General features: G+C 68.9%; 3 protein-coding genes across 6 annotated transcripts; all 3 read left to right on the plus strand.

Moving 5' to 3' along the window:
* Positions 1-92: 92 nt before the first annotated feature.
* Positions 93-6215, plus strand: MAPK12 (mitogen-activated protein kinase 12; the record flags this gene model as incomplete). Of its 4 annotated transcripts, none has more annotated exons than XM_084254929.1 (12): positions 93-217; positions 286-415; positions 2055-2152; positions 2634-2745; positions 2828-2857; positions 3015-3062; positions 3473-3587; positions 3832-3903; positions 3979-4058; positions 4118-4196; positions 4287-4460; positions 5833-6215. In XM_084254929.1, 12 exons carry the CDS (start codon positions 93-95, stop codon positions 5910-5912), a joined length of 1143 nt encoding a protein of 380 aa, XP_084111055.1. In that variant the 3' UTR covers positions 5913-6215. The 4 variants fall into 4 exon arrangements, with proteins under 4 accessions (XP_084111055.1, XP_084111056.1, XP_084111057.1 ...); XM_084254930.1 differs by having other exon boundaries at positions 2094-2152; XM_084254931.1 differs by lacking the exon at positions 3015-3062 and having other exon boundaries at positions 2094-2152.
* A 1535-nt stretch (positions 6216-7750) lies between these two features.
* Positions 7751-12413, plus strand: HDAC10 (histone deacetylase 10; the record flags this gene model as incomplete). The annotated part of the gene is made up of 20 exons (XM_084255069.1): positions 7751-7809; positions 7888-8022; positions 8217-8313; positions 8444-8541; positions 8628-8732; positions 8823-8891; positions 9002-9128; positions 9272-9337; positions 9524-9583; positions 9650-9739; positions 9842-9948; positions 10022-10089; positions 10192-10456; positions 10547-10631; positions 10948-11039; positions 11172-11228; positions 11483-11564; positions 11748-11930; positions 12004-12163; positions 12250-12413. The coding sequence occupies 20 exons, from the start codon at positions 7751-7753 to the stop codon at positions 12258-12260; spliced, it is 2016 nt and encodes a 671-aa protein (XP_084111195.1). The 3' UTR covers positions 12261-12413.
* A 279-nt stretch (positions 12414-12692) lies between these two features.
* TUBGCP6 (tubulin gamma complex component 6) lies at positions 12693-26716 on the plus strand (the record flags this gene model as incomplete). Its single annotated transcript, XM_084254861.1, is given in 25 exon segments — positions 12693-13433; positions 14184-14347; positions 14661-14871; positions 19100-19273; positions 19974-20095; positions 20498-20576; positions 20664-20773; positions 20856-20947; positions 21027-21166; positions 21478-21627; positions 22025-22106; positions 22174-22262; positions 22357-22469; positions 23045-23183; positions 23352-23465; positions 23586-24537; positions 24670-24725; positions 24868-25021; positions 25098-25266; positions 25350-25509; positions 25512-25766; positions 25846-25978; positions 26050-26263; positions 26333-26532; positions 26619-26716. Coding segments are annotated over 25 exon segments (4905 nt in total). The 3' UTR covers positions 26711-26716.
* Positions 26717-26792: the final 76 nt, after the last annotated feature.

Here is a 26792-nt window from a genome sequence, read left to right on the forward strand (position 1 = left end):
GAGTCGCGCGCGGGGCGGCGGCGCGAGCGCGGGGTGCGCGGGGGTCCCGGCGAGCGCGGTCCCGGGGGCGGCCCGGCCCGGCCCGGCCCGCCATGAGCTCGCCGCCGCCCGCGCGCCGGGGCTTCTACCGCCAGGAGGTGACCCGCACGGCCTGGGAGGTGCGCGCCGAGTACCGCGACCTGCAGCCCGTGGGCTCGGGCGCCTACGGCGCCGTGTGGTGAGCGCGGCGGGGCGGGCGGGCGCTGCCGGGGCGCGGGGGGCCCCGCTAAGCCGCGCGCCCCGCAGCTCGGCCGTGGACAGCCGCTCCGGCGCCAAGGTGGCCATCAAGAAGCTGTACCGGCCCTTCCAGTCCGCGCTGTTCGCCAAGCGCGCCTACCGCGAGCTGCGCCTCCTCAAGCACATGCGGCACGAGAACGTGAGTGTCGGCGGGTCCCGGCGCCTCGGGCCGCAGCCAAGCCCCGGCCTCGCTGCCCCGCGCCGCCCACGGCAGCCCGGGGAGAGGACAGGCCGCGGGGCCACTCCGGAGGGGCCGCGCGCCTCCCCCTCCTGGGGCGCCCGTCCCGCTCCTGAGCCCTGTCCTGGGAACTGGGGCCCGGCGGGCACCCCCCGTGCTGGGCCCCGCTGCCGGGGCCGGGCGCCGTCTAGTGAAGGGGCCGGGTTCGGGGCACCTCCTTGGGGTGCCTGGGCCCCGAGACCCTGGCTCCTGGAGCTCACGGTCGGGGCCGCTTCCCCCAGAGAGCAGGCTCTGGGCCACCAGGGCCCTTGTCCCGGCTGATGCCCACACCCCAGCCGCCCGGGCGGGGTGGCCACATCCCCTCACGCTTCCTGTCCCCGCCCTTGACCCCAGTGAAATCCCTTCGTGCTGGACGGCAGCCCAGCCCCGGCTCCCGCCTCCCGCCCCCCCCCCCCGGCCCCCCGCCGTCCAGGCAGATTCCACTGCCCTGGAGGTCCTCCCTCCCACCCCCCCGCGGCCATCCAGCAGGGCCGGGGCTCGCGCTCAGTACCCTCTGCCCTGCCCCGGCCCGGCCCCTCCTCGGGCTGGCTCCCCCAGCCGGCCTGGGGTCCCCGGGGGGCTCCTGGGCCGCCACGCCCAGGCTGCTCGCATCCAGCCACTTTCCTGGGGGGGACTGGGTCTGAGGCTGGGGTGGGCTGCCCTCTGCCCCCCACTGCTGGCGTCCTCCATGCTCAGGGGCTCGCTGCTCTCTGAACAGGGCCCCCTCAAACTCCAGGGCCCTGCCCCGTCCTCTGGCTAAAGCCTCCCAGCGCCCCAGCCTCGCCTGCTCCAGGCCCCGCTGGCATGCTCCTCTGTCCTCCTGGCACCGCCACCCGCGCCGCTGGCCCTGGTGGCCGCAGTGGCCACCCAGCTGTCCCTCCACCTCCTGTGCACTCCCGCCTCTCCCTGCTCTGCCTCCACAGGGCAGCCAGGGACTCAGGGTCAGCCGTGGCCTGAGGCGCAGGGGCACCTTCCCTGCACGCGGGGCCCTCGGCTCCCGCGGCTCCCGCGGCCTCGCAGGCTCCCCTCCCCGTGCCCCCGGCCTGGGCCCAGCACCTGGCCTCCCTCCTCGGTTCCTTAAACTCTCGAGTGCCCTCCCTCTGCACTGCCGCTGGGGCCTCCATCAGGTGTCCCCCTGGACTCGTCTCACCCACTCGGGGGCCCAGATGTGCCGCCGCCTTGGGCCCGGGAGGCCGTCACTGCCTCGGCCAGCTGCCCCACGAGCTGCCTGCTGCCCACCCTCCCCGGCAGGGCTGTGCGGCCGGTCTGCCCTGGGCCGTCGCCGGGCTGCCTGTCTGGGCCTCTGGCCCGGGGACCTCCTGAGGCGGCTGCGCCCGCTGGCCCCAGGCCTTCCGCAATGGGAAGCGGAGAGAGAGGGGCCACGGGCCGGAGCTCTGACGCCTGCCCTTCCCCCAGGGGATCCCGGCCGTCACTATCCAAAAATACCCCATGTCCTGGTTCTGGGCGCCAGGGCTGCTTGCGCCGCTGGGGGCAGAGCGGCCCCGTGGGCCTCGGGGGTGAGGGCGGCAGGCAGGCCTGGCTGCCAGCGTGGGCTCTCTAGCCCCCCCGGGCCCCGCCCACCAGGCTGTGGCCTCTCCAGGTGATCGGGCTGCTGGACGTCTTCACTCCAGACGAGAGCCTGGATGACTTCACGGACTTGTGAGTGCCGCTGGGGCTGGCCAGGGGCCTCCCGGGACGCCCCCAGCCCGCACCCCAGGGCCCCCTCCCCCGTGCCGGGCACCGGCTCCGTCCCCGCTGCGGTGTATGCTCGGGCCTGAGCGTTGGGGGCCAGAGCCTTGCCTCTGGCCCCTGCCCCAAGGGTGACCGAGACCAGGGCTGCGGCCTTGCCAGCGGGCCGGGGAGAGTGGCAGGGAGGACCGTCGCGGCCTTCAGGGGCCCAGGCAGCCTTCAGGGCCGGGGCCGAGAGGGCCGGGGCCTCAGTGTCCCTGGGTGCCGACTGCCCCTCCAGCCTGCCCAGCCCTGCCCGCCCCGCTGTCCTGCCGCTCCTGCCCCCTGCGGGCCTCCACTGCCCCATGTCCGGGGGCCAGGGAGGGCGGTGCTGGCAGGCGTCCGTGCTCCGCGGCTGTGCTGGGCAGCGCCCTCGGGCTGAGCCGGCCAGTGACCTCGCCCCTGCCCGCAGCTACCTGGTGATGCCCTTCATGGGCACCGACCTGGGCAAGCTCATGAAGCACGAGCAGCTGAGTGAGGACCGCGTGCAGTTCCTTGTCTTCCAGATGCTGAAGGGGCTGAAGGTGAGCTCGTGCGGGGCGGGGCCGGGGCCGGGGTGCGGGGTGCTGGGGCACGCGGGGCCTGACCGCCCCTCTGTCCCCGCAGTACATCCACGCTGCCGGCGTCATCCACAGGGTGAGTCTCGGGCTGGGTGGGTGGGGGCCCCGCCCCTCTGCTGCCTCCAGTGGCCATGGCCAGTCCAGGCCGCCCTCCCTGTGGCGCCGCGTGGGAGCTTGCGGGGCCGTGGCCAGCGCACTCTGCAGGTCGCCAAGGCCGCTGCTCTCACCCCCAGGACCTGAAGCCGGGCAACCTGGCGGTGAACGAGGACTGTGAGCTGAAGGTGCTTGTGGGCTGGCACCCGCGAGGGCCACAAGGGCCCCCCAGCAGCTGGACCCCTCCAGGCAGTGGTGGCTGGCGGACAGCATCCTGCACATGCCTGCTCCCCAAACCCTTGCTGGAGCAGGCCCGGAGGCCTCCCAGAAGGGCTGGCCATGTGCTGGGGGGGCCAGCAGGGGTTGGAGGAATGGGGGAGCCCCCTGGCATACCAGCTCCTGAGGGTGGGGGCGGCAATGTCAGCTGAACTGGCCATTGGGGAGGAGCCCCAGGGGAGACCTGGGGTCTGGCTGAGACCTTGGGCCTGGAAGGCTGGCAGGGGGTCTGGGGAGCGGCCGGTCCCCCGAGGCCCCTGACCACAGCCTGGCCGCCACCCCCCTGGAGTACCTCTGCCGCACCTTCCCGGTTCTGACACAGATCCTGGACTTCGGCCTGGCCAGGCAGGCAGACAGCGAGATGACCGGGTACGTGGTCACCCGGTGGTACCGGGCGCCGGAGGTCATCTTGAATTGGATGCACTATACACAGACGGGTGAGCAGCTGCCCAGGCTGCGCCCACCTGCTGCCATCCCCCCAAGCCTGAGGCAGCTGCCCCTCAGGAGACGCCTGGTGGTGGGTGGGGGCCAGGTGGGGCCAGCAGCCCACACGCCTGAGTCCTCGTGCCCGGCCCCAGCCCCTCTGCCCCCGTCCCGCCCATGCTCCTCCTCGTCTGTGGCCCTGTCCCCCGTCCCCACCCTCCCGCGCGCAGAGCCCTGATGCGGGGGCTTCTGTCTCAGTGGACATCTGGTCGGTGGGCTGCATCATGGCGGAGATGCTCACGGGCAAGACGCTGTTCAAGGGCAACGACCGTATCCTTGGCCTGCGCGCGGGGCGGGCGGGTGGGGGGGGCCCTGGCTGCCCGCTGTGCTCCTGACCTCGCCCAGACCTGGACCAGCTGAAGGAGATCATGAAGGTGACCGGCACGCCCCCCGAGGAGTTTGTGCAGCGGCTGCAGAGTGAGGAGGTCAGTGGGGGGCGGGGGCCGGGGCCCGGGGGGCGGGCCTCACCTCCTGCACCCCACAGGCTAAGACCTACATGGAGAGCCTCCCCGAGCTGGAGAAGAAGGATTTTGCCTCCATCCTGACCAACGCGAGTCCTCTGGGTAGGGACAGCCGGGGAGCGTGGGGCCAGCTGGCGGGAGGACGGTCGGCCTGGGCCGGCCCTGGGGCTGCCTGACCGGCCCGCCCCGCAGCCGTGAACCTCCTGGAGAAAATGCTGGTGCTGGATGCGCAGCAGCGGGTGACGGCGGCCGAGGCACTGGCCCACCCCTACTTTGAGTCGCTGCGGGACGCGGAGGACGACCCCAAGGCCCAGAAGTACGACGAGGCCTCTGACGACATGGACCGCACGCTGGATGAGTGGAAGCGTGAGTGGGGAGGGGCAGGTGGGCCCGGCCCTGACGCCCCCACCCCAGCTGGGGTCGGGGAGGAACACGAGGCCCAGGGCTGCAGCCCCCCCAGCGGAGGCGGCCCAGCCGGAGCAAGCGAGGGCGTCCCAGCAGGAGCTCTCCATAAACAGGAACCGGGACGAGTCCCGGAAATGGCGGGAGGCCAGGGGCTCAGGGCGTCCGAATTCCTAGCCTTCCCGGCCCCCAGCCTGCGGGCAGCCTCCCGGGTCCAGGCCAGGGCTGCGGCCCCCAGAAGCCTCGCTGCCCTCGGCGCCCAGGCTCACTGCTGCTGGGCTCGGCCTGCCCCCTCCTGGGCCCATGTCAGGGCCCTTCCGCCAGCAACCGCACCTCCCCCCCGGCGGAGAAGGGGCACCCAGGCCTCCGCTCCCCCCGTTAGTCCAGGCGGTGGCGCTTCCGCCGACCTCCCAGCAGGGCCGGCCACCCCGGCACCACAGCCAGCCTTCCAGCTCAGCCCCCGCCACCGGCGCCGCGCCGGCCCCACTCGGCACAGGCCACGAGGGCCAAGCCCCCTCCTCCTCGGGGCCACGGGACGCCTGAGGCAGCAGGGCCCTGGTGGCGCGGTGGCCACTGTGTCCGGCCTCGGCGCTGCCTGCCAAGAGGGCGGGCGGGGTGGGCTGCGGTCCTCCGACCGGGCCCCTTGGGCAGCCGGCCCGCCTGGTCCCTCCAGCGGGCTCCACCCATCTGTGCTGAGTTTGCTGCTTCACCGTCTGGTTTGGGGGATGTTCTCTAGGGCGTCAAGGCGGTGGAAACCCACAGCCCCGGGCCCCTCGGCCCTGCACGCATCCCTCGTCCGTCCCCCGGAGCGGCCCACGGCCGTGGCCTGCTTGGGAGTCAGGCTCTGCGCCCACGTTCAATGGCCGCTGCCGCACACCCACCTTCCCGCTGTCCTGGCCCCGCGGGAGGTCAGCGCAGGGCTCGAGGGTGTGCCCAGCCACGGGCCTGCTCTGGACGCTGCTCCTGGAGTCCCCAGATGGGTGCCTTAGGGGTGACACCCGGAGCCTGCAGTCAGGCGGGGGCGCAGGGGCAGTGGGCAGCGGCTCCCACGTCTTCACGCCTCTGCGGTGGTTCTGCATCTCAGGGGACTCTGGGCTTACACCCCTGGCCGCATTCACTCGGGGGCATGGAGCCGAGGGCCCCGGAGCTGTGGGTGCCCGCCAGGTGCCGCTGTGAGAGGCTGAGCCCGGGATGGAGTTTTGGGCGTGGACAGACAAGTCCTCCGGCAGTGACCTCCGACCTCGACGTCTGGGGGGTCTCTGTCAGTGGCTGACGTGGCGGGTGCCTGCCCGGCCCCCTTGTGTGGACTGACCCCTCCTCTGGCTGGATCCCCCAGGTATCACGTATAAAGAGGTGCTCAGCTTCAAGCCTCCCCGGCAGCTGGGGGCCAGAGTGTCCAAGGAGACGGCCCTGTGAGGGCAGCAGGGGCCCGGCTGTGTCGTCGCCGACTAGCCCTCGCCCGGAGGAGGCGCCTGCCTGGCCCTGGCTTGGTCCCGAGGCTCCGCGTCCCCGGCCCAGGACCCGTCAGCCTGGCCCTCTGCCCTCAGCCTGGCCATGGAGGAGCAGCTGGACTTCCCGCGCCGGGTGCCCTGGCTGAGCAGCGTCCAGCCCGCGCGGGGTGGCTGGGCCTGGGGTGGGCTCTCCTGCACCCACAGCCCAGAATGCAGCGTGCCATCGGGTATGGGTGGGTGTGGCCGCGTGCGGGAGGAATAAAGGCTTTTGTAGACCCGGGCTCTGGCCACACTGTGCCCTGCTGGGGGATCTGCCTCTGGGCCTGCAGCTGCTGCCGGTCACAGAGTTGGTGCCCACCTCCCCGTCATGTGCCTTCGCCCCTCCTGTGGGGTGAGCTGCCAATGACCTAGACCCGAGGGCAGGCCCCTCAGGGAGAAGGTTCAGGCCTGTCCCACCCTGCGGCCAGCAGGGCTTTGGAGAGCAGCCCTCTGCTGGACGCCTGCTGACAGGCTGGTCAGGGCGCAGTGGGCTCCTCTCCCTGCCGCCCCCACGGGTATCAGCAGGGTCAGGCAGACGCCGTGTGCTCCCCGCCCCCTGCCCGGTACACGGCTGGACACACACACAGTAGGTCCAGCCTGCAGCGGTCCAGCGCCTCAGAGTGCACACTGTGCCCCCGGGCCCTGTGGGCACGCGACCAGTCCGTCCACAAGGGTCCCCCAGGGGCCCCTCCTTGGGGACCCCGTCCCCCAGGCCGCTTGCTGGCCTGCAGGCCCACTCCGGGCCTGCTCCTGGCGCCTCCTTGCCGGGTCTGTCACCCACTGGCCCCTTGCAGGGCCCTCCCTGCTCCCCTCCCCCTTGGCTGGCCTGGGTGCCCTCGGCTTCTCGGCCACCTCCCTGCCCCTCCCACTCCACCCGGGGTGCTGGGGGGGCTGCCTCATGAGGCCCCCTGCATCCCCGGGCCCGCTCCTACATCTTGGGGCAGGCCCCTGGGCAGCGGTGGCCGCTGGCACGCCTGGCCCCCTGGGGTCTGCGCGGTCAGTGTGGCCTGCGGTCGCCCCATTCCTGCCCCCCCCAGATGAGGCTGCTGGGGTGGGGGGGGCGGGGAGCCGCGGGGGCCCGGCCCACCAGCTCAAGTCAGCGGTGCCTCTGGGGGAGCCGCGCACGCGCGCGGGGGGCGGGCGGGCAGCGGGAGGGGCGCCTGGGGGGGGGGGAGTCGCGGGGGGCGCAGTCGCGGGGGGGCGGGCAGCGGGAGGGGCGCCTCGGGGCGCAGTCGCGGGGGGCGGAGTCGCGGGGCGCGGGCGGCGGGAGGGGCGCCTCGGGGCGGAGTCGCGGGGGGCGGGCGGCGGGAGGGGCGCCTCGGGGCGGAGTCGGGGGCGAGGGCGGCGGGAGGGGCGCCTCGGGGCGGAGTCGGGGGCGCGGGCGGCGGGAGGGGCGCCTCGGGGCGGAGTCGCGGGGCGCGGGCGGCGGGAGGGGCGCCTCGGGGCGGAGTCGGGGCGCGGGCGGCGGGAGGGGCGCCTCGGGGCGGAGTCGGGGCGCGGGCGGCGGGAGGGGCGCCTCGGGGCGGAGTCGGGGCGCGGGCGGCGGGAGGGGCGCCTCGGGGCGGAGTCGGGGGGCGGGCGGCCGGCGGGGCGGGGAGGCCCCGGAAGTCCCGCGCCCCCGACCGGCCCCCGCGCTGGCGGTCTCGGCCCCGTCCCCGCGGTGTCCCTCGCCGGCGGCCTGCGCGGGGGGCCGGGCACGGGCAGCGCGCCCGCCGGGAGCGGCGCGTTCGGATCCTGCCCGCCCGGGGGCCGCCGCGGCGCGCCATGGGGACCGCGCTCGTGTACCACGAGGACATGGCGGCGCCCAGGCTGCTCTGGGCCGAGTGAGTGTCGCCGGGGGGCGGGGCGGGCGGCCGGGGCCGGGGGCCGGGGGGGCCGGCGCTGAGCTGCCGTCCGTTCAGCCCCGAGTGCGAGATCGAGTGCCCCGCGCGCCTGACCGCGGTCCTGGAGAGCCTGCGACGGCGCGGCCTGGAGCAGAGGTGCCTCCGGCTGGTGGCCAGGGAGGCCTCTGAGGAGGAGCTGGGCCTGGTGCACAGGTCAGCCCCGCGCCCCGGCCGCCCCCGGCCGCCTCGCGCCCTGCCCCGCCGAGCCTTGCAGTCAGAGCCCGCGCCCCACCCCGACCTCTCCGCGGGGTGGGTGAGGGAGCAAGGAGGTGAGCGCCCACAGGGCCCAGCCCTCGCGGGGCCTGCCCTCCCGCTGGTGACCCGGCCTGCCCGCTGCCCCCCTCCAGCCCTGAGTACGTGGCCCTGTTGCGGGGCACCCAGGCCTTGGACACGGGCGCGCTGTGGGCGCTGTCTGCGCAGTTCGACGCCGTCTACCTCCACCCGGTGGGTACCCCGCGCTCCCCGCCCCTGCTGCACCTGGCCTGGCCCTGCTGCCCAGCGCCGCGTCCTGCGGGTCCTGCAGCCCGGGCCCGGAGGCTCCGCAGGCGGGCTCAGGCGCGGCCTCTCCCCGCAGAGCACCTTCCACAGTGCGCGGCTGGCCGCGGGGGCGGCCCTGCAGCTGGTGGACGCGGTGCTGACCGGAGCTGTGCACAACGGGCTCGCCCTGGTGAGGTGAGAGCTGCCCCTCGCCCGCCGCCCCACCTGTGGCTGCCCCGGTGTGGCTGACACGGGCGACTCCGCGCCCCTCTCTGCCCCAGGCCTCCCGGGCACCACAGCCAGAGGGCGGCCGCCAGCGGGTTCTGCGTGTTCAACAACGTGGCGCTGGCGGCCCAGTACGCCAAGCAGCGGCACGGCCTGCGCAGGTGCGCCCGCTGGGGGCCGGGGGGCGCCGGGGGCCGGGGGCGGCGCGGGGGCGGGCCCTCACAGGCCGGCGCCTGCTGCCCGGTCCCCAGGATCCTCATCGTCGACTGGGACATCCACCACGGCCAGGGCATCCAGTACATCTTCGAGGACGACCCCAGGTGGGCTGGGGCGCCGGCGCGGCCCCCGTTGGGGGCGCACAGCTGGGGGTCGGTGCCACGCGTCCAGGGCGGAGCGTCCTGCCCGCTGACCTGGCCCGACCGGCCCGCAGCGTCCTTTACTTCTCCTGGCATCGCTACGAGCACGGGCGCTTCTGGCCCTACCTCCGCGACTCGGACGCAGATGCCGTCGGGCAGGGGCCTGGTCGCGGCTTCACCGTGAACCTGCCCTGGAACCAGGTACCTGCTGCACCCCAGGGGCCCCAGCGCTCGCCTCCAGGCTCTGGGTCCCCCAAACACCGTCCAGGGCAGGCTGAGGGTCCGACCGCAGGGTGAGGACCCCCGCGCTCCTGGCAGGCCTAACCCTGAGCCTGTGGCTGCAGGTGGGGATGGGGAACGCTGACTACCTGGCCGCCTTCCTCAGCGTGGTGCTGCCCCTGGCCTTCGAGGTGACCGGTGCACTGGGGTGGTCTGCATGGCGGGCGGGTGGGAGGGGCTCAGCGGCGAGTCCCCTGCTTCGGAGGAGGCCTTGAGGAGCCACCTGGCAAGTGGCATGGGGCCCGGGCAGGGGTGCTGTCTGGGGGCCGCCCCTTCACCCCGTCCCAGCCTGTCCCCTGCACCCGGCCCCCGTGCAGTTTGACCCCGAGCTGGTGCTGGTCTCGGCAGGATTTGACTCAGCGATTGGCGACCCCGAGGTGAGAGCCGGCCTGGCTGGGGAGGGCCCCGGGTCCCGCCAGGCCCGTCACACCGGTTCTTTCCAGGGGCAGATGCTGGCCACGCCTGAGTGCTTCGCCCACCTGACCCGGCTGCTGCAGGCGCTGGCCGGGGGCAGGGTCTGCGCTGTGCTGGAGGTGACTGTGCCCACCGGGTGCGGGGGTGGGGGGTGGGGCGAGGCGCCCGGCGGGGAGGTGTGGCCAGGGGCCCCTCAGCCTCCTCAGTCACGTCCCCCGCAGGGCGGCTACCACCTGGACTCGCTCTCCCTGTCGGTGTGCATGACCTTGCAGGCGCTTTTGGGTGACCCGCCACCGCCCCTGCAGGGGCCCCTGGTGCCGCAGAGCAGGTGCCTGTGCGAGGGGCGGGAGGGGGCAGGGCTGGGCGCTGCCGGCCGGGCCTCACGCTCTCTTGCCTCCCAGCGCCCTGGAGTCCATCCAGAGCACCCGGGCAGCCCAGGCCCCTCACTGGATGAGCCTCCGGCAGTCGGGTTGGTGCGACTCGGACCAGGCTGGGGGTCCGGGTGTCTCCCCTGGGTCCACGCGTCCCTCCGGCCTCCCATCAGTGACCGCGACTCTGAACCACCTCCCAGACGCAGCCCCAGTGCTGAGTCCCGGCCCCCGCTCCTCAGAGGGGGGCCCCTCGCCTCTGCCGCCTGGGGGGCCTGAAGTTCCTGCAGCTGCCGTGCAGGCAGCGGCCACGCTGAGTTCCCTCCTGGGCAGGCTTTGCCTCTGCCCCACGCCGCCCTTGCGCACCGCAGCAGCCCTGCCCGCATCGTTCGCGGCTCTGGCCCTGCCCCCTGCCATCGGCCGGCAGGAGGAGTCAGTTCCGTGGGGAGAGCTGCAGGCCTGGGCTAGGTGAGCAACGTGGCCGCCCTGGGTGGGCTGTGTCCACACGCTCCTGTGTTTCCCTTCGGTCCATGCGTCGCTCTGGCTTGCCCACCACAGGCCACATGATGTCCTGACCCAGGCCGAGGCCCTCGCTGCACTGGGGAAGGCCCTGCGCCTTTTGGACAGGATCCTGGACGGGCAGGTGGGGGCACCTCTTGGAGGCTGGGGGTGGTTGTGGAGCTGGCTGGCCTGTCTAGGGGAGGGCTGGGCAGTGCAGGGCCACGTGGACGTGATGTTGCCTGTGGGGGACCTTCCCAGAATGGCTTCAGATGGGGTTCACGAGCCTTTCTCCTCTCAGCTGAATGCTCCTTGGCAGACAGGTGAGGGTGATGATGTCAAGTGTAGCTTTTCAGCATCTGGTCTCCAGAAATGGAGTGTAAGGAAGGGCCACTGAAGTGACAGAGCTGGGGGCCCAGGGGAGTGGATGGTCAGCTCCACTTCGGCTTACTGTCCCACAGGTGAGCAGCGGCCTTGCAGCCCTCCCCACCCCCGCGGTGGCCACCGCCCTGGACATAGCCCTTTGGCGCTGTCTGTCCCGGGGAACCCAGAGGTGAGCCTTGCCTGGCTGACCTGGGCCTTGGTGGGCTGAGTCCGCACCCCTGCCCTGGTGGGCCCAGTGGGAGGACTCTGGGCATGCTCACCAGGCGGCTGGGTGCACCTGGCCCCACTGACTCTCTTCCAGGCTGTTCTGTGTGGCTGTGGGACAGCTGGACCCGCCCCCAAGCCTCTCCCACGACAGGTGAGACTCTCAGTGCCTGTGTGTCCTCTCCTGACTGACAGGCGTGTGACCCTGGTCCTGGGTGCGGGCTGGGCGGAAGGCACCCAGGGTGGTGCGGGCTGGGTGGAAGGTGCCCCAGGGAGCTGCGAAAAGGGGCTCCAGCACAGGGTCCCAGCATGCCCTGCCCCCAGCTCCCTCGCTGCCCCTGCGCTCTGGCTTTGGGGGTGAGGGCGCCTCACACTTGCGCGCGTGTCCACGTGCTCATCCCCTCCTAGAAGGAGGACTCTGTTCCTGAGCATCGGGGGCCAGGAGGCGGCCGCCCCATCCATGTTCCGCGTCTCCATGCCACTGCCAGGGGTGAGTGGTGGAGCCACAGGCAGGCCATGGCCGCCCGATGACACCGCCACTGGCCTGTCCCTGCCCATCCCGGCTTCCTGCTGGGACTGTTGGTGTGGTTGCCCCAGAGGCCAGGGAAACGGCCTGGGCTGGCAGGAGCGCTGCCCGAGAGGAGGGTGGGCCACGCTGCTGTCTCTCCCGCAGACGACGGGTGGCTTCCTGAACGGTGTCCTGGACCTGGTGCTGCCTCTGGCCTATGACTTCCAGCCCGACCTGGTGCTGGTGGTGCTGGGCCCGGCCCACGGCCTGCAGGCCCCCCAAGCTGCACTCCTGGCCGCCCTGCTGCAGGCGCCGGCAGGGGGCCGCGTCTTGGTCCTGCTGGAAGAGGTGAGTGGGGGGCCGGGCCCGCCGTGGGGGTGAGGGGGGACCCCAGGGCTGACTGCTTCTCACCCTGCCCCAGGCCGCCCCGCCCCAGCTCGCAGGGGCGCTGGCACGGGCGCTGCACGGAGAGGCACCCCCCGGCCTGGGCCCGTTCTCCCCGGCCGCCCCGGCGGAGATGCAGGCCCTGGCGTACCTGAGGGCGCAGCTGGGACCGCGGTGGAAGCTGCTGCGCGCGGCCGGTGAGCGGGACCTCGGGCACCTGCCTGGCGCTTCGCGGGGGCGGCCGCCGCCCGCCTGACGCCTGACGCCCGTGGGTGTCTTCCAGGCCCTCCCTGAGCGCGGCCGCCCGAGAGCGGCGGGCGGGGATCCCGGCCAGGAGCCCCGCGGGTCGGTCGCGGAGACACCAGCACCCACCGCCGGCCTCGGCACCCCCGCGGGGCCCCGCCCCGGAAGCCCGCCCCGGAAGCCCCGCCCCCAGTAAACGTCGTCACGCGACACCTGACTCCGCCTCCTTCTTGGGCCCGCCTCCTGCCCAGCTGCGCCGGAACGCGACGGGCGGGAGCGGCTCTGGCCCCGCCCCGGCCCCGCCCCGCCCCGCCCCTGCTCGGGCCGCACCGCCCCTCGGCCGGAGGCCCGCCCGCCCCCGCGGTGACGCAGTTCCTGCGCGCCCGTCCGCGCGGCGGCGGCGCCGGGGTGACGCGGCGGCGCGGGGGTGACGCGCCGGGGCGGGCGGCGGGCCTGGCGCGCCCGCGCTCTCGGGCCGGCGGCATGGCCAGCATCACGCAGCTGTTCGACGACCTGTGCGAGGCCTTCCTGCCGGCCGCCGAGGCGCGCCTGGGCCAGCGCGACGGCAGCCGCCGGCGGGCGAAGCGCAGCCTCCGGAGGGCGGCGTACGGCGCGCTCTTCCCGCGGCGCCCCCGGGACGCGACGGCCGCGGCCCGGCCCGCGCCCCCGCGGCGCGCGCTGCGCAGCGAGGTGCTCATGCTGTCCTTCGACCTGCGCGTGGGCGGCCGCGGCCCCGAGGCCGACCGGCTGGAGGCGCTGGTGGAGCTGCTGGCCGCGGCGCCGGGCCGCGCGCCCGCCGAGCTGGAGCCGGTGCTGGACCTGCTGGTGCGGCTGGCGGGGAGCGGCCCGCCCCCGGCGCGCCCGCCCGGCCGCGGCTACGCCTTCCACAGCAGGCTCGTCGGCAGGCGCGTCCCCTACGGCGGCTACGACTGCGCCGGCCTGAGCGGGTGCGAGAGGGACGTGCGGTCCATGCTGTCCAGAGAGGAGGGTCTGTGCCAGGACGCGATCCAGAAGACGCTGCAGGTGATGGAGGCGGCCCCGGGCACCGGCCTGCCGGCCGTCGGGCGCTTCTCGGCGGGCGACCCCTGCGGCGACAGGTTCGAGAGAGACACCCGGCTCTCCCTCTTCGGCGCCCTCGTGCACAGCCGCGCGTGGGACATGGACGTGCGGCTGGACCTGCCCCCGGTGCCCGCAGGCGCGGCCCTCTCCGGACTGGCCATCAAGGTGGGGTGTTTGCCTCCCGCGTGGCTTTCGGGTAGGAAAAGCTGTCTCGGACCTTTCTTGAATCACAGTCGGGGGCGGAGGGGGGCAGCCTGAGCCCGGGGTCTTGGCCAGATTGAGGTGTGGGGAAGCCGGTGTCCCCACCCGAGGCCAGAGCTGCGGCCGCCGTGCACCTCCCACCTCACGCCTGGCGAAGGCACTCATTCTGCCCCTGGAGCGGCCCTAAGCCCCGTGGGCCACCCGCCAAGCACTCCTGCCTGGTGGGCTCATGAGGGGGCTCTTTGCCTAGTACAGCACAGGACATGGGGCTTCCGGCCTGTGTCTTCTCAGTGTCCTTGAGAGAGCCTGGGCGGGCCTACGCCCTTCTGGGGTGCGGAGGTCCTGTTCACGCTCCACAACGCTGTGGCGCACAGCTCCCAGCACGCGACACCGTGTCCAGTGTGACCTTGTTAGGTTCGGGTCCCCCGAGTGGGGTTTCCGGGCCAGAGGCATTTTTTGAAAAATGCGTTAGGTGCACCGAGTCCATGTGTTAGGTGAAGTTAGGAGTTGACCATCTTAATGAATGTAATTCTGTGAATGATCTGCTGGGGGTGAGAAAGTTGTATGGTATGGTGCAGGCTTGAGAGCAAGAGGAGAAGCATTCTAGGTCCTCCCTGAGATGGCGAGCAGACGCGGGGGCTTCCCTGAGGCCCGACCTCAGCGGGGGAGCCTGGGCACAGGCACGTGGGGCTCCTCCTTTCCTGTGGTCTCCAGGTTCCTCGGAGCGTGGATCAGTCGGAAGATGAAGGGTTCCAGTCAGCATCCAACCTGACGCCTGACTCCCAGTCCGAGCTGGGCCTGACCCCCGACGTGGACCTGTGGGACGCCGTGCTCACCTACAGGGCCAGCAAGCGGAGGTGCTGGGAGCAGGTTGGCTGGTACGTGAGTCTGCCTATAAGTCATTCCTGCCCTTGGAGGAACAAGGTGCTGCTCAGAAGAGCTGTGAAGTTTGTGCCCCTTTCGGCATAAGTGTGGGTGCCAGTGCCAGCCTGGACTGCTGCGAGAGCAAGGACCCCTGCTGGGGCTCTGGGACATTTCTGCCCCCGTCCGGGGTGGGTGGTCCCAGCTGTGCGCACCATGTGCCGGGAAGCTGGCGGTTGCTTGGGGTCCACGGTGGTGTGTTTCCGCTGTGCCTTCTGGGTCGCCCTTGCTTCCCTGTCACTGCTCTCAGCCTCTGCTCTGCCCACGCAGCCCCCCGGGCCACAGAGAGGAGCCCTACCTCACCGAGGCGGGAAGGGATGCCTTCGACAGGTTCTGCAGGCTCCGCCAAGGGGAGCTGCAGGTGCTCGGTGGAGGCCTCCTGCAGACCCCGCAGCCGGCGCTGCTGAAGGAGTGTGAGCTGGTGAAAGACGCGCTCAACGTCCTGATCGGGGTGGTGTCCACCACCTTCTCCCTCTGCCAGGTGAGGCGGTGCGCACGGCCTGCGCACACCCACCCGGCGCTGGGCCTTCCCAGGGCAGGGTGCAGCCTGGGGCTAAGTTGAGCAAGTGGGGCCTGTGTCTGGTTCGTGGCCTGGAAGGGAAGCCGCTCGGTCTGTAGCGCGGCCTTTGTGACGCCGAGCTGGCCCTGCCTCGCGTTTGTATCCGGGGCGCTGAAGCTCATCACCCGCTTTCTCTGCACCCGTTGAAGTCGTCCTGTTCTTCTCGCCTGCGCTTCTTTTGCTGTGGTGTGTCGCATCACTTTTGTGTGCGAGCGGCCCCCTGGACGGTCCCAGGGATTGGGACGTGCGGGTGTCATGCCGGGACGTGGAGGCCGAGCTGCCCTCGGTGTTCCCCGGGCGTGTGGCACGGTGACTTCCTCTCGTCTGGCGGGCTGCGGGGTGAGGGGCGCTGGGGTCACACTGTTTGGGAAGTGTTCTGCTTCTTGGGCCTTTGCTCGGCCTGTGAGTGGGATGAGCTTATGTTCTTCAGAGGTTCGGGCACGACTGTTCGCAAAGACATTTGGCCCCGCACTTCTGTGTTGGGGGATGCTTGTAACTGCTGTGAAGTCCACTGTTAATGACTTGATCACTATGAGTTCCAGTGCTTGCGGTCAGTTCATTTAACTTCTGTTTCTCCCCAGTTTACTCTCGGTAAACTGTACTGATTTTCCGGATCGTCGAATTTACTGGCATTTACCTGTTGACGTGCTCTCTTAGATCCCTGCGTTTCGGTGCCATCTGTGGTAATTCCTCCTCTTCCGTGTGTGATTCTGTTTATTAATGTTGTCTCTCGTTTCGTTGTTAGCCTGCCTGCAGGTTTGTTTGCTATATCTTCTCGACGAACAGGTGCTTTTTTTCTTTGAATAACTAATTTTTTTTAGAGGCACAGAGACGGTACAGAAAGTAAGTATCCAGTCAGATTTTAACTCCTGCCAAGTAGACTCCATCCTCGAATTGTTCCATTACGTTCTGGTCTCTAAACGTTTCAAATCCACAGTCATCTTCGTCCGAGTACTTTCCTCCTGTTGAGTTTAACTGCTGTCTTCTTCTCTGTTGTTGACTGACTTTTTCAAGGGTTCCCGTTAACTCTTGTTCTGTGTGTTCTCAGCCGCCCATATCTTGCCACCTGCCCGAGGTGCTTCGCTTCTGCTTCTGTTTCTTCAGGCTTTACAAGTGCTATGTCGCTTCCCCGAGCCTGGGCTGATCCTGAACTGGGGCCAAGATACTGCTTCTCATTTTCTGCTTTTCTGCACTTTGCTTCCTGTTCTGCTGCGTCTCCAGGAGCCCAGCCAGCCTCTGCCTACGCACTGCTGCCAGCTCCCCTTCCGCCAGGGTTCAGGCCGGGGTGCAGCAGCAGTCATGGCCCGCTCGGGGAGCTTCAACTCTTACTTTGGTTGAGCTTCTGTATAGTCCTTTAAATCTCTGGTTTGTTTATTTCAACTCTTATTTTCATTGTTTCTTTTAATTACTTTTCTTTTTTAAAGGTTTACTTATTTACGCATGTAAGAGCTGGGGTACAGGCCAGATGTGCGGGAGGGTGAGAGGACTCACCAGAGACAGAGCGGGGAGCAGAACAGGCAGACTGACTGAAACACTGCTGAGGGGAGCAGCGGGCGATTCAGGAGAGGTCTGCGGCGCCCCTGGCCGGCTGGGCATCGAACTCGTGCTGCAGAGGCTGTGGATTGCTTCATAGTGCGGTGCTTAACCCCTTGCGCCACCAGGGAGGCCCTCCTTCGACTTACTTTGGGTCTTGTTTCTAAGTTGCTTTATGTATGGTATTAAATGTGCTTATTTGGGAGTTTTTATTTCTGTGAGTAATTCTGTATTTCTTTCACTCTTTTGTATTTTGGGGCACCAGTATTTGGTGCACTTATATTTATAAGTGTTATTTTTTGTAGTTGATTTAGGCCCTTAATCATTCTGTAATGTGTTTTTATCGCATAGTACTTTTTGTAATTGAAAGTTTTTTTTAACCTCGGTGTAGTTTTTCCTGCTTTATTTATTTATTTAAAAAAAAGATTTATTTATTTATGCACACAAGAGCTGAGGTACAGGCCAGAGGTGCAGGAGGCGAGAGGACTCCCCAGACACAGAGTGGGGAACAGAACAGGCAGATCCACTGAAACCCACTGCTGAGGGGAGCAGCTGGGAGACTGGAGAGGTCTGCTGCACCCTGTGGGTAGCTCCCTGGCTGGGGATCAAACTCATGCTGCAGTGGCTGTGGACAGCTTCATAGGTTGTGTCTTAACCCCTCGCCACCAGGGAGCCCCTTTTATAGTAGTTTTGAATTTGGTGATAGGATTTTCCAGATCCATTAGTCCTGGTTGTAACACTCTCCTGTTCTCCTCCTCTTTATTTTGTTCCTTTTTACATCATCCTTTTTTTTTTTTTTTTTAAGATTTATTTCCACAAGCACTGGGTTCACTCAGAAGCGTGGGAGGGTGAGAGAATTCACCAGAGCCAGAGCGGGGAGCAGAGCAGGCAGAAGGACCGAAGGACACTGCCGAGGGGAGCAGCAGGCGGCAGGAGAGGTCTGCGCGCCATGGGGGACCCTCCTCTGGCGGCCGGGGAGCAGCCGGGGATCGAACCGGCGCCGCAGAGTCTGCGGGCAGCTTCGCAACCCAGTGCTCAACCGCTGCGCCCCCGGGGAGGCCCCCTTTTTTTTTTTTAACGTTCAGTTAAACATTGTTAGAACTGCTGCTCTGAACGCCTCTTAGTCAAGTTCTGCCGGCCTGTGACTTCTCTTGGGGTTTTTTCTTTGCTCTAGAATTTGTGATTTTTTTGTCTTGTTTATTTTTAGGTTTTATGGGTTGTGGCAGGGGTAGACTTGGACTGCTGCCTTTGCATCTCTCCAGGTAACCAGGAACTGGTCCTCACGAGGGGCAGCACGCCTGGAGAAACCAGTGCTGTAGACACTGAAAGTTCACCTCAGTGAGCATCGAAGGGTCAAGCTTCCTAGTGTGCTCTTGGCACCAGAGTGGTTTGGTGGGGAGCCACGTGGGCAGCCTTTCTAGGCTGCCGCCTCGGCTAAAATGCCTGGTGTAAGGTTTAGTGGGTTATTTTTGTGGGTTTGGAAATGCTAAAATTTTTTCTCATGTAAATTGATGGTGACAGCAGCCGAAGACCTAAAAATAACCTATCAAATAGGAACATTCTGCTCTTGGGTAGCTGGGTAACTTACCACACTGCTCTGTTTACTGTAGCTTTGTAGTAAGTTGTGAGCTTCTAAAGTATGAGTTCTCCAACTTTTTCGTCTTTTCCAAGATTGTTTGCTTGTTCAGGGTCCCTTGGCGTTTAAAATGAATTTTAGGATTTCTTTTTCTGCAAAAAACCCAGGGCCTGCGCTCAGCCTGGCGGCCTGTCACGCAGCATGTTGCCTCCGTGCACCAGCCGCTGCAGGCTGAGCGCCTGCGTCTTCCCAGTTTGTTTGAAGCCCTTTTACACAGCGACCAGTGCTTCTCTGTTTTACAGTTTTCACTGTAATAAATCTTCTCCCTTCTTGGTTAAACTTGTCCCGAAGTATCTTATTTCTGCATCGCCATTGTAGCGGAACTGCTTTCCTGATTTCCTTTCAGCGCTCTCTATGCTGGCTTACGGAAATTCGGCTGATGTTTGTGTTGATTTTATAGTTTGCAACTTCGCTGAATTTATTCTGATGGTATCTTGGGTGGATTCTTCGGGTTTTTCCGTCATATAAGGCTGTCATCTGCAAATAGGTCGTTTTCCTTTTCACTTTGGATGCCTTCTCCTTCTTTTTTCTCGCCTAATTGCTCTGACAGGTACTGTTTTGAACAAAAATGTTTAAAACGGGCATCTTTGCTTCTAAGATCCTAGGGGAAGATTTTCTGCCTTTCATCCTGGAGTAGGCCCGGCTCGTGCATTTTCCATGTGTGGCCGTGGTCACGCGCGCGAGGAGGCCCCTGCCGGGGCGGGCTGAGCGCTTTGGTGACGAAAGCGTGGTACAGCCTGTCAGATGCTTCTCTCCTTGCATCGGTCAAGCTAAGACTTGGTCTCGCCTTGATCCACAGCCTGGGTTGACCTCGCGTGGCGGCGCCTCCGTGTTGCTTTCGGGAGGCCTGTGGGACCCGTAGTTTTCTTTCCCCGTGATGTCTTCGTCTTGCTCTGGGCTCAGGGTCATACTGGTCTCTTAGAGTAGGGCAGGCCCGTGTGGAAGGCTGCGGCCTCAGTGACCAGTCCTCCACCTTCCCAGCTGACCCAGGTCTTCGTGGTGAAGCAGGGCGTGCACGTCTCGGGCGCATCCCCTGAGAGCACCAGCAGCCTCCTCTCGGAGCTGGCCGAGCACGGGACCTACTACGCCCGCCTGAGCCACTTCTCTGTGCAGCCGGCGCTGGACACCGCGTGTAGCAGGGGCCTCGTGTTCCAGGTGCGCCTCCCTCTGCTGCCACAGCCCAGGAGCCTGCGCACCTGGAAGGCAGCCCCAGGCACCCCACCTTTGTCTCTGCGGGCACACCCCGGAGTGACCCTGGCTGTGCCGCCCGCGAACCGCCACCTGTCCTGAGTCCCCGAGCACTGCCCTGCTAACAGTCCGCCCCTCACTGGAGGGGTAGAAGGTCCAGGGGTCACTGGGCCAGGCTTGCCCAGAGAGTTCCCCAGTTGGCCCGTCTGCTCCCCCAGACTCGTGGTGTGGTCCTGGGGCCGTCCCACCCCCCGGCAGCACTGGGGCGAGTGAGCAGGCGCCTCAGCAGGGACCCTTTGGTGCAGGTGGGGGTTTGGGTTGGGATGTCAGGCTGGGCCTGTGGGGGCCAGGGTGATGGCTCTGGCGAGGCCTGGGGGCCGTGCAGGGCAGCTTGTTGGAGGGCGTTCTGGGTGGGCTGTGTGTTGGGGAGCCTGTCTGAGCCTCTCTGACGAAGCCCTCTAGCCCCAGCAGCCACATTCCTGGTGCAGCCCATGGAGGCTGCAGGGGTTGGGCTTGGAGGGGTCCCTGCCTTCGGCTGGGCCGGGGTGCTGGGCCGGACCCACAGAGGGGTACCCTGGGGAGTGGCCCCTGGGGTGGAGGCTGGCCCTTCCCAGCACAGGCTCGGGCCTGGGTCTCCCCAGTGTGCTCCCCCGCCCCCTCCCCACAGGCCTTCACCAGTGGCCTGCGGCGCTACCTGCAGTACTACCGGGCCTGCGTGCTCGCCACGCAGCCCACGCTCAGCCTGCTCGCGCTCAGTTTTCTCTTCAAGAGGCTGGGCCGGCAGCTCAGGTGAGCCTCGGCCCGTGGGAGCAGCCCTCCTGGTGGGGTCTTGGGGGTGTGGGTGCCATCCAGGCCCGCAGGCTCCTGGAGACTCCGCCCCTCCCCCAGCCGGCTCTGGGCCACCGGGCGTCCGCAGGTGCCCTGGGCAGGTGGGCCCGGCGGAGGGGAGCCCTTCTGGGCCCAGGGGCTGCGGGGTGCCTCAGGGAAGCGGGAGCCTGAGGAGCGTAAAGGGGCCGGCCTTGGGGCCTCCAGGGTGGGGGGGGTTTCCCTAGGCCACAACCGCCTGCACTCGGGGCCTGGGGACGGGTCTGGAGAGGCCTGCGGGCTGGCCTTGGGGCCCTCTGGCCCGGACGCCCCTCCCGCCCCCCGCAGGCCCCCGGTGCCAGCGGGTCTGACAGGCTGTGTGTCCAGGTACCTGGCCGAGCTCTGTGGGGTGGGTGCCGTGCCCCCGGGAGCCGGCGGAGAAGAGCCTCGGGCTGCGTTCCCCAGCGTGAGTCCAGCTTGCAGGTTGGGGGGGTGGGGGTGGTTCGGGGGTCCCCCCGGAGCTGGTGGTCCAAGCCCCTCCCTGTGTCTCCAGGGGGTGAAGCTGCTGTCCTACCTCTACCAGGAGGCCCTGGACAACTGCAGCAACGAGCACTACCCGGTGCTGCTGTCCCTGCTGAAGACCAGCTGCGAGCCCTACACGCGGTGCGGGCCGGGTGGGGCCGGGCGGGGTGTCGGTGGGGCGGGGCCGGGGCCAGGCCACCCTCATGCTCGGCCCCGCCCGCAGCTTCATCCACGACTGGGTGTACAGCGGGGTGTTCAGGGACCTCTACGGCGAGTTCATGATCCAGGTGAACCACGAGTACCTGGGCTTCAGAGGTAGGTGGCTCGGGGCGGGCCCCGGCAGCATGCGGCGCGGCTGGGGCAGGACGCAGGCCAGCGTGTCCTGTCCCCGCAGACAAATCCTACTGGACGCGCGGCTACGTGCTCCTGGCCGAGGCGGCGGCGGACGGCGTGCCCGCCTTCCTCAGGCACGTGGCCCAGGACGTGTACGTGTGCGGCAAGACGGTCAACCTGCTGAGGCTCTGCTGCCCGCGGGTGAGGCCCTGGGGCGGCCAGTCGCCCCGTGTCCCTTGGTGGCTCCTGGGTTTCGGGGCGCCCTCAGAGGTGGGAGAAAAGCTGAAGGTCCTCAGGACCCCAGGGCCCGCGGGCTCCCCTGCGCGGGGAAACGCCCCGTGGGGGGCGCTGGTTTAGGGGCTTTGCTCCTCTGGCCTGAGGAGTGGGGCCTGGTGGGTGTTGCTGGGCAGCTGCCCCGTACATGGGGGTCCGCGCGCGCGGCCGAGGGTCCTGGGTCGGGCTGAAGAGGGAGAGTCACGGCTTCCCAGGCTCAGGCAGCTCTCGCCCAGCAGCATTACCTGTGCTGGTCCGACGTGCCCGTGCCCCCCATCTCCGTGACCTTCTCCCTGGAGGAGCTGAGGAGGGTGGAGCAGGAGTGCGCCATCTACGTGGGCCGCGTGGAGAGGGCGGCTCGCCTCGGCTGTGTCAGCAAAGAGGAGAAGGTGCCGGTGCCTCTGGGCTGCGGGGTGGCCCCCTGGCTCCTGCGTCCCGGGAGCGCCTGTGCGGGGCGGGGCCTCTGTGGTCTTCTTGGGCTGGCGCTGGGCAGGCTTGGCTCGGGCCGTCCGTGGCTTCGGCTCGCAAGACCCCATCACTGCCCCGGGTGGCCCCGGCCGCTGACCTCCCTCTCAGAGGGGTGGGGGTGCCACTGTGCAGGGGGGCTGACTGCGGGCGCTGTGGGTCCCGCCCTGCCCCGCTGGGCTGCGGGTGGACTGCCTGGGGGCGGGCCTGAGGGGAGGGGGGCCCTCAGGCCCCGGGCTACTCAGAACGGACAGCCTGGCCTCCCTGCGCCAGGGGGCGGAGGGCGGGATTGGGCGCATGTTCACCCTTTGCCTTTCTCAGGAGTTGCGGATGGAAATGGCAAAGCAAGAGCTGATCATCCACGCCCGGGAAGCTGCGTCCAGGGCCCTGCAAGCGCTGAGCGGTGAGTGTGGCGTGGGCCCCGCGCATCTGGGCTGGCCGGGCTCCTGACACCACCGTGGTCCCGGCAGATCAGCAGGCGTCCGAGCGCTCGGCCTTGGATGCGCGGAAGCGAGAGCAGTTTCGGGAGCTGCAGGAGCAGTTTGTGAAGGACCAGGAGGTACGTGGGGCCGCTAGGGGGTGGGGGGCACCCCAGGGTGAGGGTGGGGTGGGCCGTGGGGTCCAGGTCCTGCAGCAGGCGCTGTGTCTTGCAGCGACGCCGGGCGGCCAGACGGGAGCCGGAGAACAACCTCGGCCGTGCCTGCGAGCTGTGGGGCGGTCAGGAGAGGCCGTGGGCCCTGGAGGAGTGGCGGGAGCGGACGGCCAGGTGGGTGGCAGGCCGGGGGCTGGGGCGGCCCATGGATGTGGCATTTTCAGTCCTGTGAATGGGCACTTGGGTGGGGGGGCGGCCGCTGGCCACGTGGACCAGGAGGCCCTGGGTGCCCGGCAGGTGCAGGTCAGTGGGCGGGCCGTGACCCTTGTTCTCGGCTCCGTGTGTGGGTGGCCCCGTCGTCTATTTCCGTGGACTGTGAGCAGCTCGGCAGAGGGCAGCCTTTCCAGGCATCCTCCGGCATCCATCTGGGGTGTCCTCGGCCCTGCCCCTGCACTCCCGCTGGCGGGCACGGAGCTGGCGTGTGGAGGGGGCTCCCTGCTGCCCGCCCACCCCGGGACTGCTGCTGGGGTGCGCCGCTGGCCTTTCTTCTCTAGATCTGGGGTTCCTACTCACAGAGCAGGAGGGGGCCTTGCTCAGGCCGTGGGGGGGGGGGTGCAGTGGCGCTTGTCCAGCAGGTGCCTACCCAGGCGAGGCCTGGTATGCAGGGCAGAGCCCTGCAGCACTGCTGGCCATGGCCGACAGGTGGGGTGGGGGCGGCTGTGGTGACTGTGCCCTCCACTCTGGCACAGGCAGGCGCTGGCCAGCCACTGCGGCGAGCTGTCGGCAGAGGCAGCACGGCGGGAGCAGGTGGCGCTGTGGAGAGTCCAGCGGCTCAGGCTGGCCGGCGCGCGGCGGCGTTTCCTCCTGGACGATGAGGAGCATGTCCAGGTGCTTTGGGGTCCGGCATGGTCCCTCTGGGGCTCAGGGCCTGGCTGTGTCCCTGCGAGGGACTGCGCCTTCCACGGTGTGCCGCTGCGGGAGGGAGGGTGGTGGCGCCAGCTGAGGGGCAGGGCCGGGTGCTGCTCAGCCCTCACCACCTGCTTGCTGGGACTCCAGGGGCTGCTGAGGGCCAGGCCTGAGGGGAGGCCCCTGGAGCAGCCTGCCCTCTCCCCAAGTGCAGACTCCCAGGTAGGCTCGGAGCAGCCCGCCCTCCCCAGTGCAGACTCCCAGGTAGGCTCACCGGCACCGCAGGGTACGCCCCCGAGGGTCTGGGTGCGGGGCGAGGTGGTCGGGCCCTCAAGGAGGCTGAGGGACAGGCGGGACCAGCAGGCTCTTTTGTGCGTGTTTCAGGGCCTCCCTGTGGGTGCTGGGTCCCCGGCCGCGGGCCACAGCCCAGACACGGCTTGGGATTGCTCGGATCTGCCCCCACCGCCCGCGCCTGTGACAGCAGGGACCTGCGCCCAGGGCCTGGGAACAGGCCTGAAGCTGGACCAGCCCGAGGGGCAGGCACCTTTCCCAGAGACCCTCAGCATCCAAGACTTTCTGCCTGCAGGAGGGGGCGCTGAGCCCCCCCTGCATGCTGATGGGACCCCCATGCTAGAAGCGGCGCTGCAGACCATCGGCTCGGACCTGCCACCCGCCACCCCGCCCGCCCTGCAGCCCTCTGAACCCCAGGAGTACGACTTCGGAACCGTCTTGAGGCCGGCCGAGGCTGCTACCACCCCTTCCCTGGGGCCCCTGCAGACCGCGGGGGGCAGCGAGGGAGGGCAGCTTGGGGGGCCCTCTCTGGTAGAACTGGACACAGGTGTCCCCAGTGGGCACCGCTGCCCCCTCAGGAATGACCCCTGCCTGGAGGGGAAGAGCCAGACTGCCAGGCTGCTGCCCGGGCCTGTGTCGGACAGCAGCGCCTCCTCCCGGCCCCGGTGGAAGGTCCGTGGGCACGTGTCTGAGGCCAGCGTCAGGGTAGGGGAGAACGTGTGGGATGTGGCCTCCTCCCGGCCCCGGTGGAATGTCCACGGGCACGTGTCTCAGTCCCACGTGGTCCTGGGGGCACTTTCCGGGGAAGCTCAACCCCACGGGCCCCTGCACAAACCCTTCACGCGCCGGAGCCCCCCAGACCGTGTGTGCCCGGAAGCCCAGCGCCCAGCCCAGGAGGCTGACCCAGAGCCTGCTGCCGGTTTGGCTTCTGGTGGCACCAGCTCCCAGGAGGCCGGGCCAGGCCCCGGGGAAGAATGCATCCCGCAGGGCCTGTCCCAGGCTGCGGCCACGCCTGGCGTGCTGGGAGGCACCCCTGGGGAGCCAGGTCAGTGGGCCCAGCGTCTGCAAGGATTTTGTGGGCCCGGGAGGCGGGGGGTGGTGGTGGGAGGATACATCCCATGTCGGGGTGTCAGGACTGGGAGAAGCTGGTCCTGACACCCTCCCCTGTGCTGCTCAGGCCCAGGGACAAGGGACACAGAGGCGCCCTCCCCAAGTCAGGCTCCTGGCACACAGGTAGGATAGCTGCAGCCAGGGCTCGGGAGGGCATGCCTGCTGGCCTCCCGGGTTGGGGAGTACATGGGGACCCCACCCCCTCGCACCCTCTTCCACCCCAGTGGTGAGAACAAAGTCGTTCTTTGAGGCTGGGTTTTCTTAGCAAGTCACGGTTGCCCAGAGGAGCCCAGGCCCGGAGCAGCAGCAGCAGGAGCAGCAGCAGCAGGAGGTGGCCTGGCGCAGGGAGCAGGCCTACCTGGCGGGCCTGGCCGGGCAGTACCGCCTGGAGCAGTACCCGGACAGCTTCGCGTCCATGTGTGAGTGGGGGCCCCGGTGGGCAGTGGGGCAGACGCAGGGGAGGGGGGATCTACCTGCCCTGCTCTCTCACCGCAGCGGAGCCACCCCTCGCCCGCCTCCTGCACCATGGCCTTCCCCGCGCCTTTGCCCTCCCCGAGGACCCCGGGCACCAGGGGGACCCAGAGGAGACGGCGGCGCAGCTGAGCGAGCTCCTGCCACTGCCCGTGCTCATGAAGCACTCGCTCATGACCCCACTGGCTGCCCAGTGAGTGCCCTGCCCGCCTGCCCAGTGGGTGCCCATGCAGCCCCGAGCCCCACAGCCTGACCCCGCCCCCCCCCCCGCCGCAGTGTCTCCCTGGTCAACAAGGCGGCCGTGGACCACTTCTTCGTGGACCTGCGCCTGGAGGCGCACCTGGAGGCCCTGCGGCACTTCCTGCTGATGGAGGACGGCGAGTTCGCCCAGTCCCTCAGCGACCTGCTCTTCGAGAAGGTGACGTGGGCAAAGGGCTGGCTGGGGGGCAGGCGGGGGCCCGGGAGGGCCGTGGCTCACCAGGCCCTGCCATCCAGCAGCTGGGGGCGGGGCAGACGCCGGGGGAGCTGCTCACCCCACTGGCACTCAACGGGCTGCTGAGCAAGGCGCTGCAGTACAGCTTGCATGGGCATGGCCCGCTGGCCGCCAGGCTCTCCTTCGCCCTCAAGTTCCTGCCTGAGGCCTTCACACCCAACGCGCCGGACGTGCTGAGCTGCCTGGAGCTCAGATACAAGGTCAGGGGCGACCGGGGGCGGGGGGGCGGGGGCGGGGGGCCGGGCCAGGCCGAGCTGTGCCGAGCAGTGCGTCCCGCAGGTCGACTGGCCTCTCAACATCGTCATCACCGAGGGCTGCCTGAGCAGGTACAGCGGCATCTGCTCCTTCCTGCTGCAGCTGAAGCTCATGATGTGGACACTCAAGGACATCTGCTTCCACCTCAAGCGCACAGGTGAGGCCGGCCCCTCCGCCCCGCCCCCCCCCCGCCCCCCCCGCCCCGCCCCTCACGGTCCCGTCCCACAGCGCTGGTGAGCCAGGTGGCCGGCTCGGTGCAGTTCCGCCAGCTGCAGCTGTTCAAGCACGAGATGCAGCACTTCGTCAAAGTCATCCAGGGCTACATCGCCAACCAGATCCTGCACGTCACCTGGTGCGAGTTCCGGGCCCGGCTGGCCCGGGCGGGCGACCTGGAGGAGGTGCAGCGCGCCCACGCCGAGTACCTGCACCGGGCCGTGTTCAGGTGAGCGGGCGCGGGTCGTGGCGGGCCGGCGGCCCCGGAGCTGCTGCCCCTCACGGCCCTCCTCCCCAGGGGCCTGCTGACGGAGAAGGCGGCGCCCGTCATGAACGTCATCCACAGCATCTTCAGCCTCGTGCTCAAGTTCCGCAGCCAGCTCATCTCCCAGCCCTGGGGCCCCGCCCACGGCCCCCGTGGCGCCGAGCACCCCAACTTCGCCCTCATGCAGCAGTCCTACAGCACCTTCAAGTACTACTCCCACTTCCTCTTCAAAGGTGAGCACCCCGGCGGCGGCGGCGGCGGCGGGCGGGCGGGCAGGCACGTGGGGAGTGCAGCTCACTGACCCCCGACGCCCCCCCAGTGGTGACCAAGCTGGTGAACCGAGGCTACCAGCCCCACCTGGAGGACTTCCTGCTGCGCATCAACTTCAACAACTACTACCAGGAGGCCTGACCACGGCGGGCGGGCGGGGCCAATAAAGGGCCTGCTGGCCGGTGCCTCTCCTCCTGGGCCTTGCGTGGCAAGTGACCACACG

Source organism: Talpa europaea (assembly GCF_964194135.1).
Source record: "Talpa europaea genome assembly, chromosome: 15".
NCBI classification, from domain to species: domain Eukaryota; kingdom Metazoa; phylum Chordata; class Mammalia; order Eulipotyphla; family Talpidae; genus Talpa; species Talpa europaea.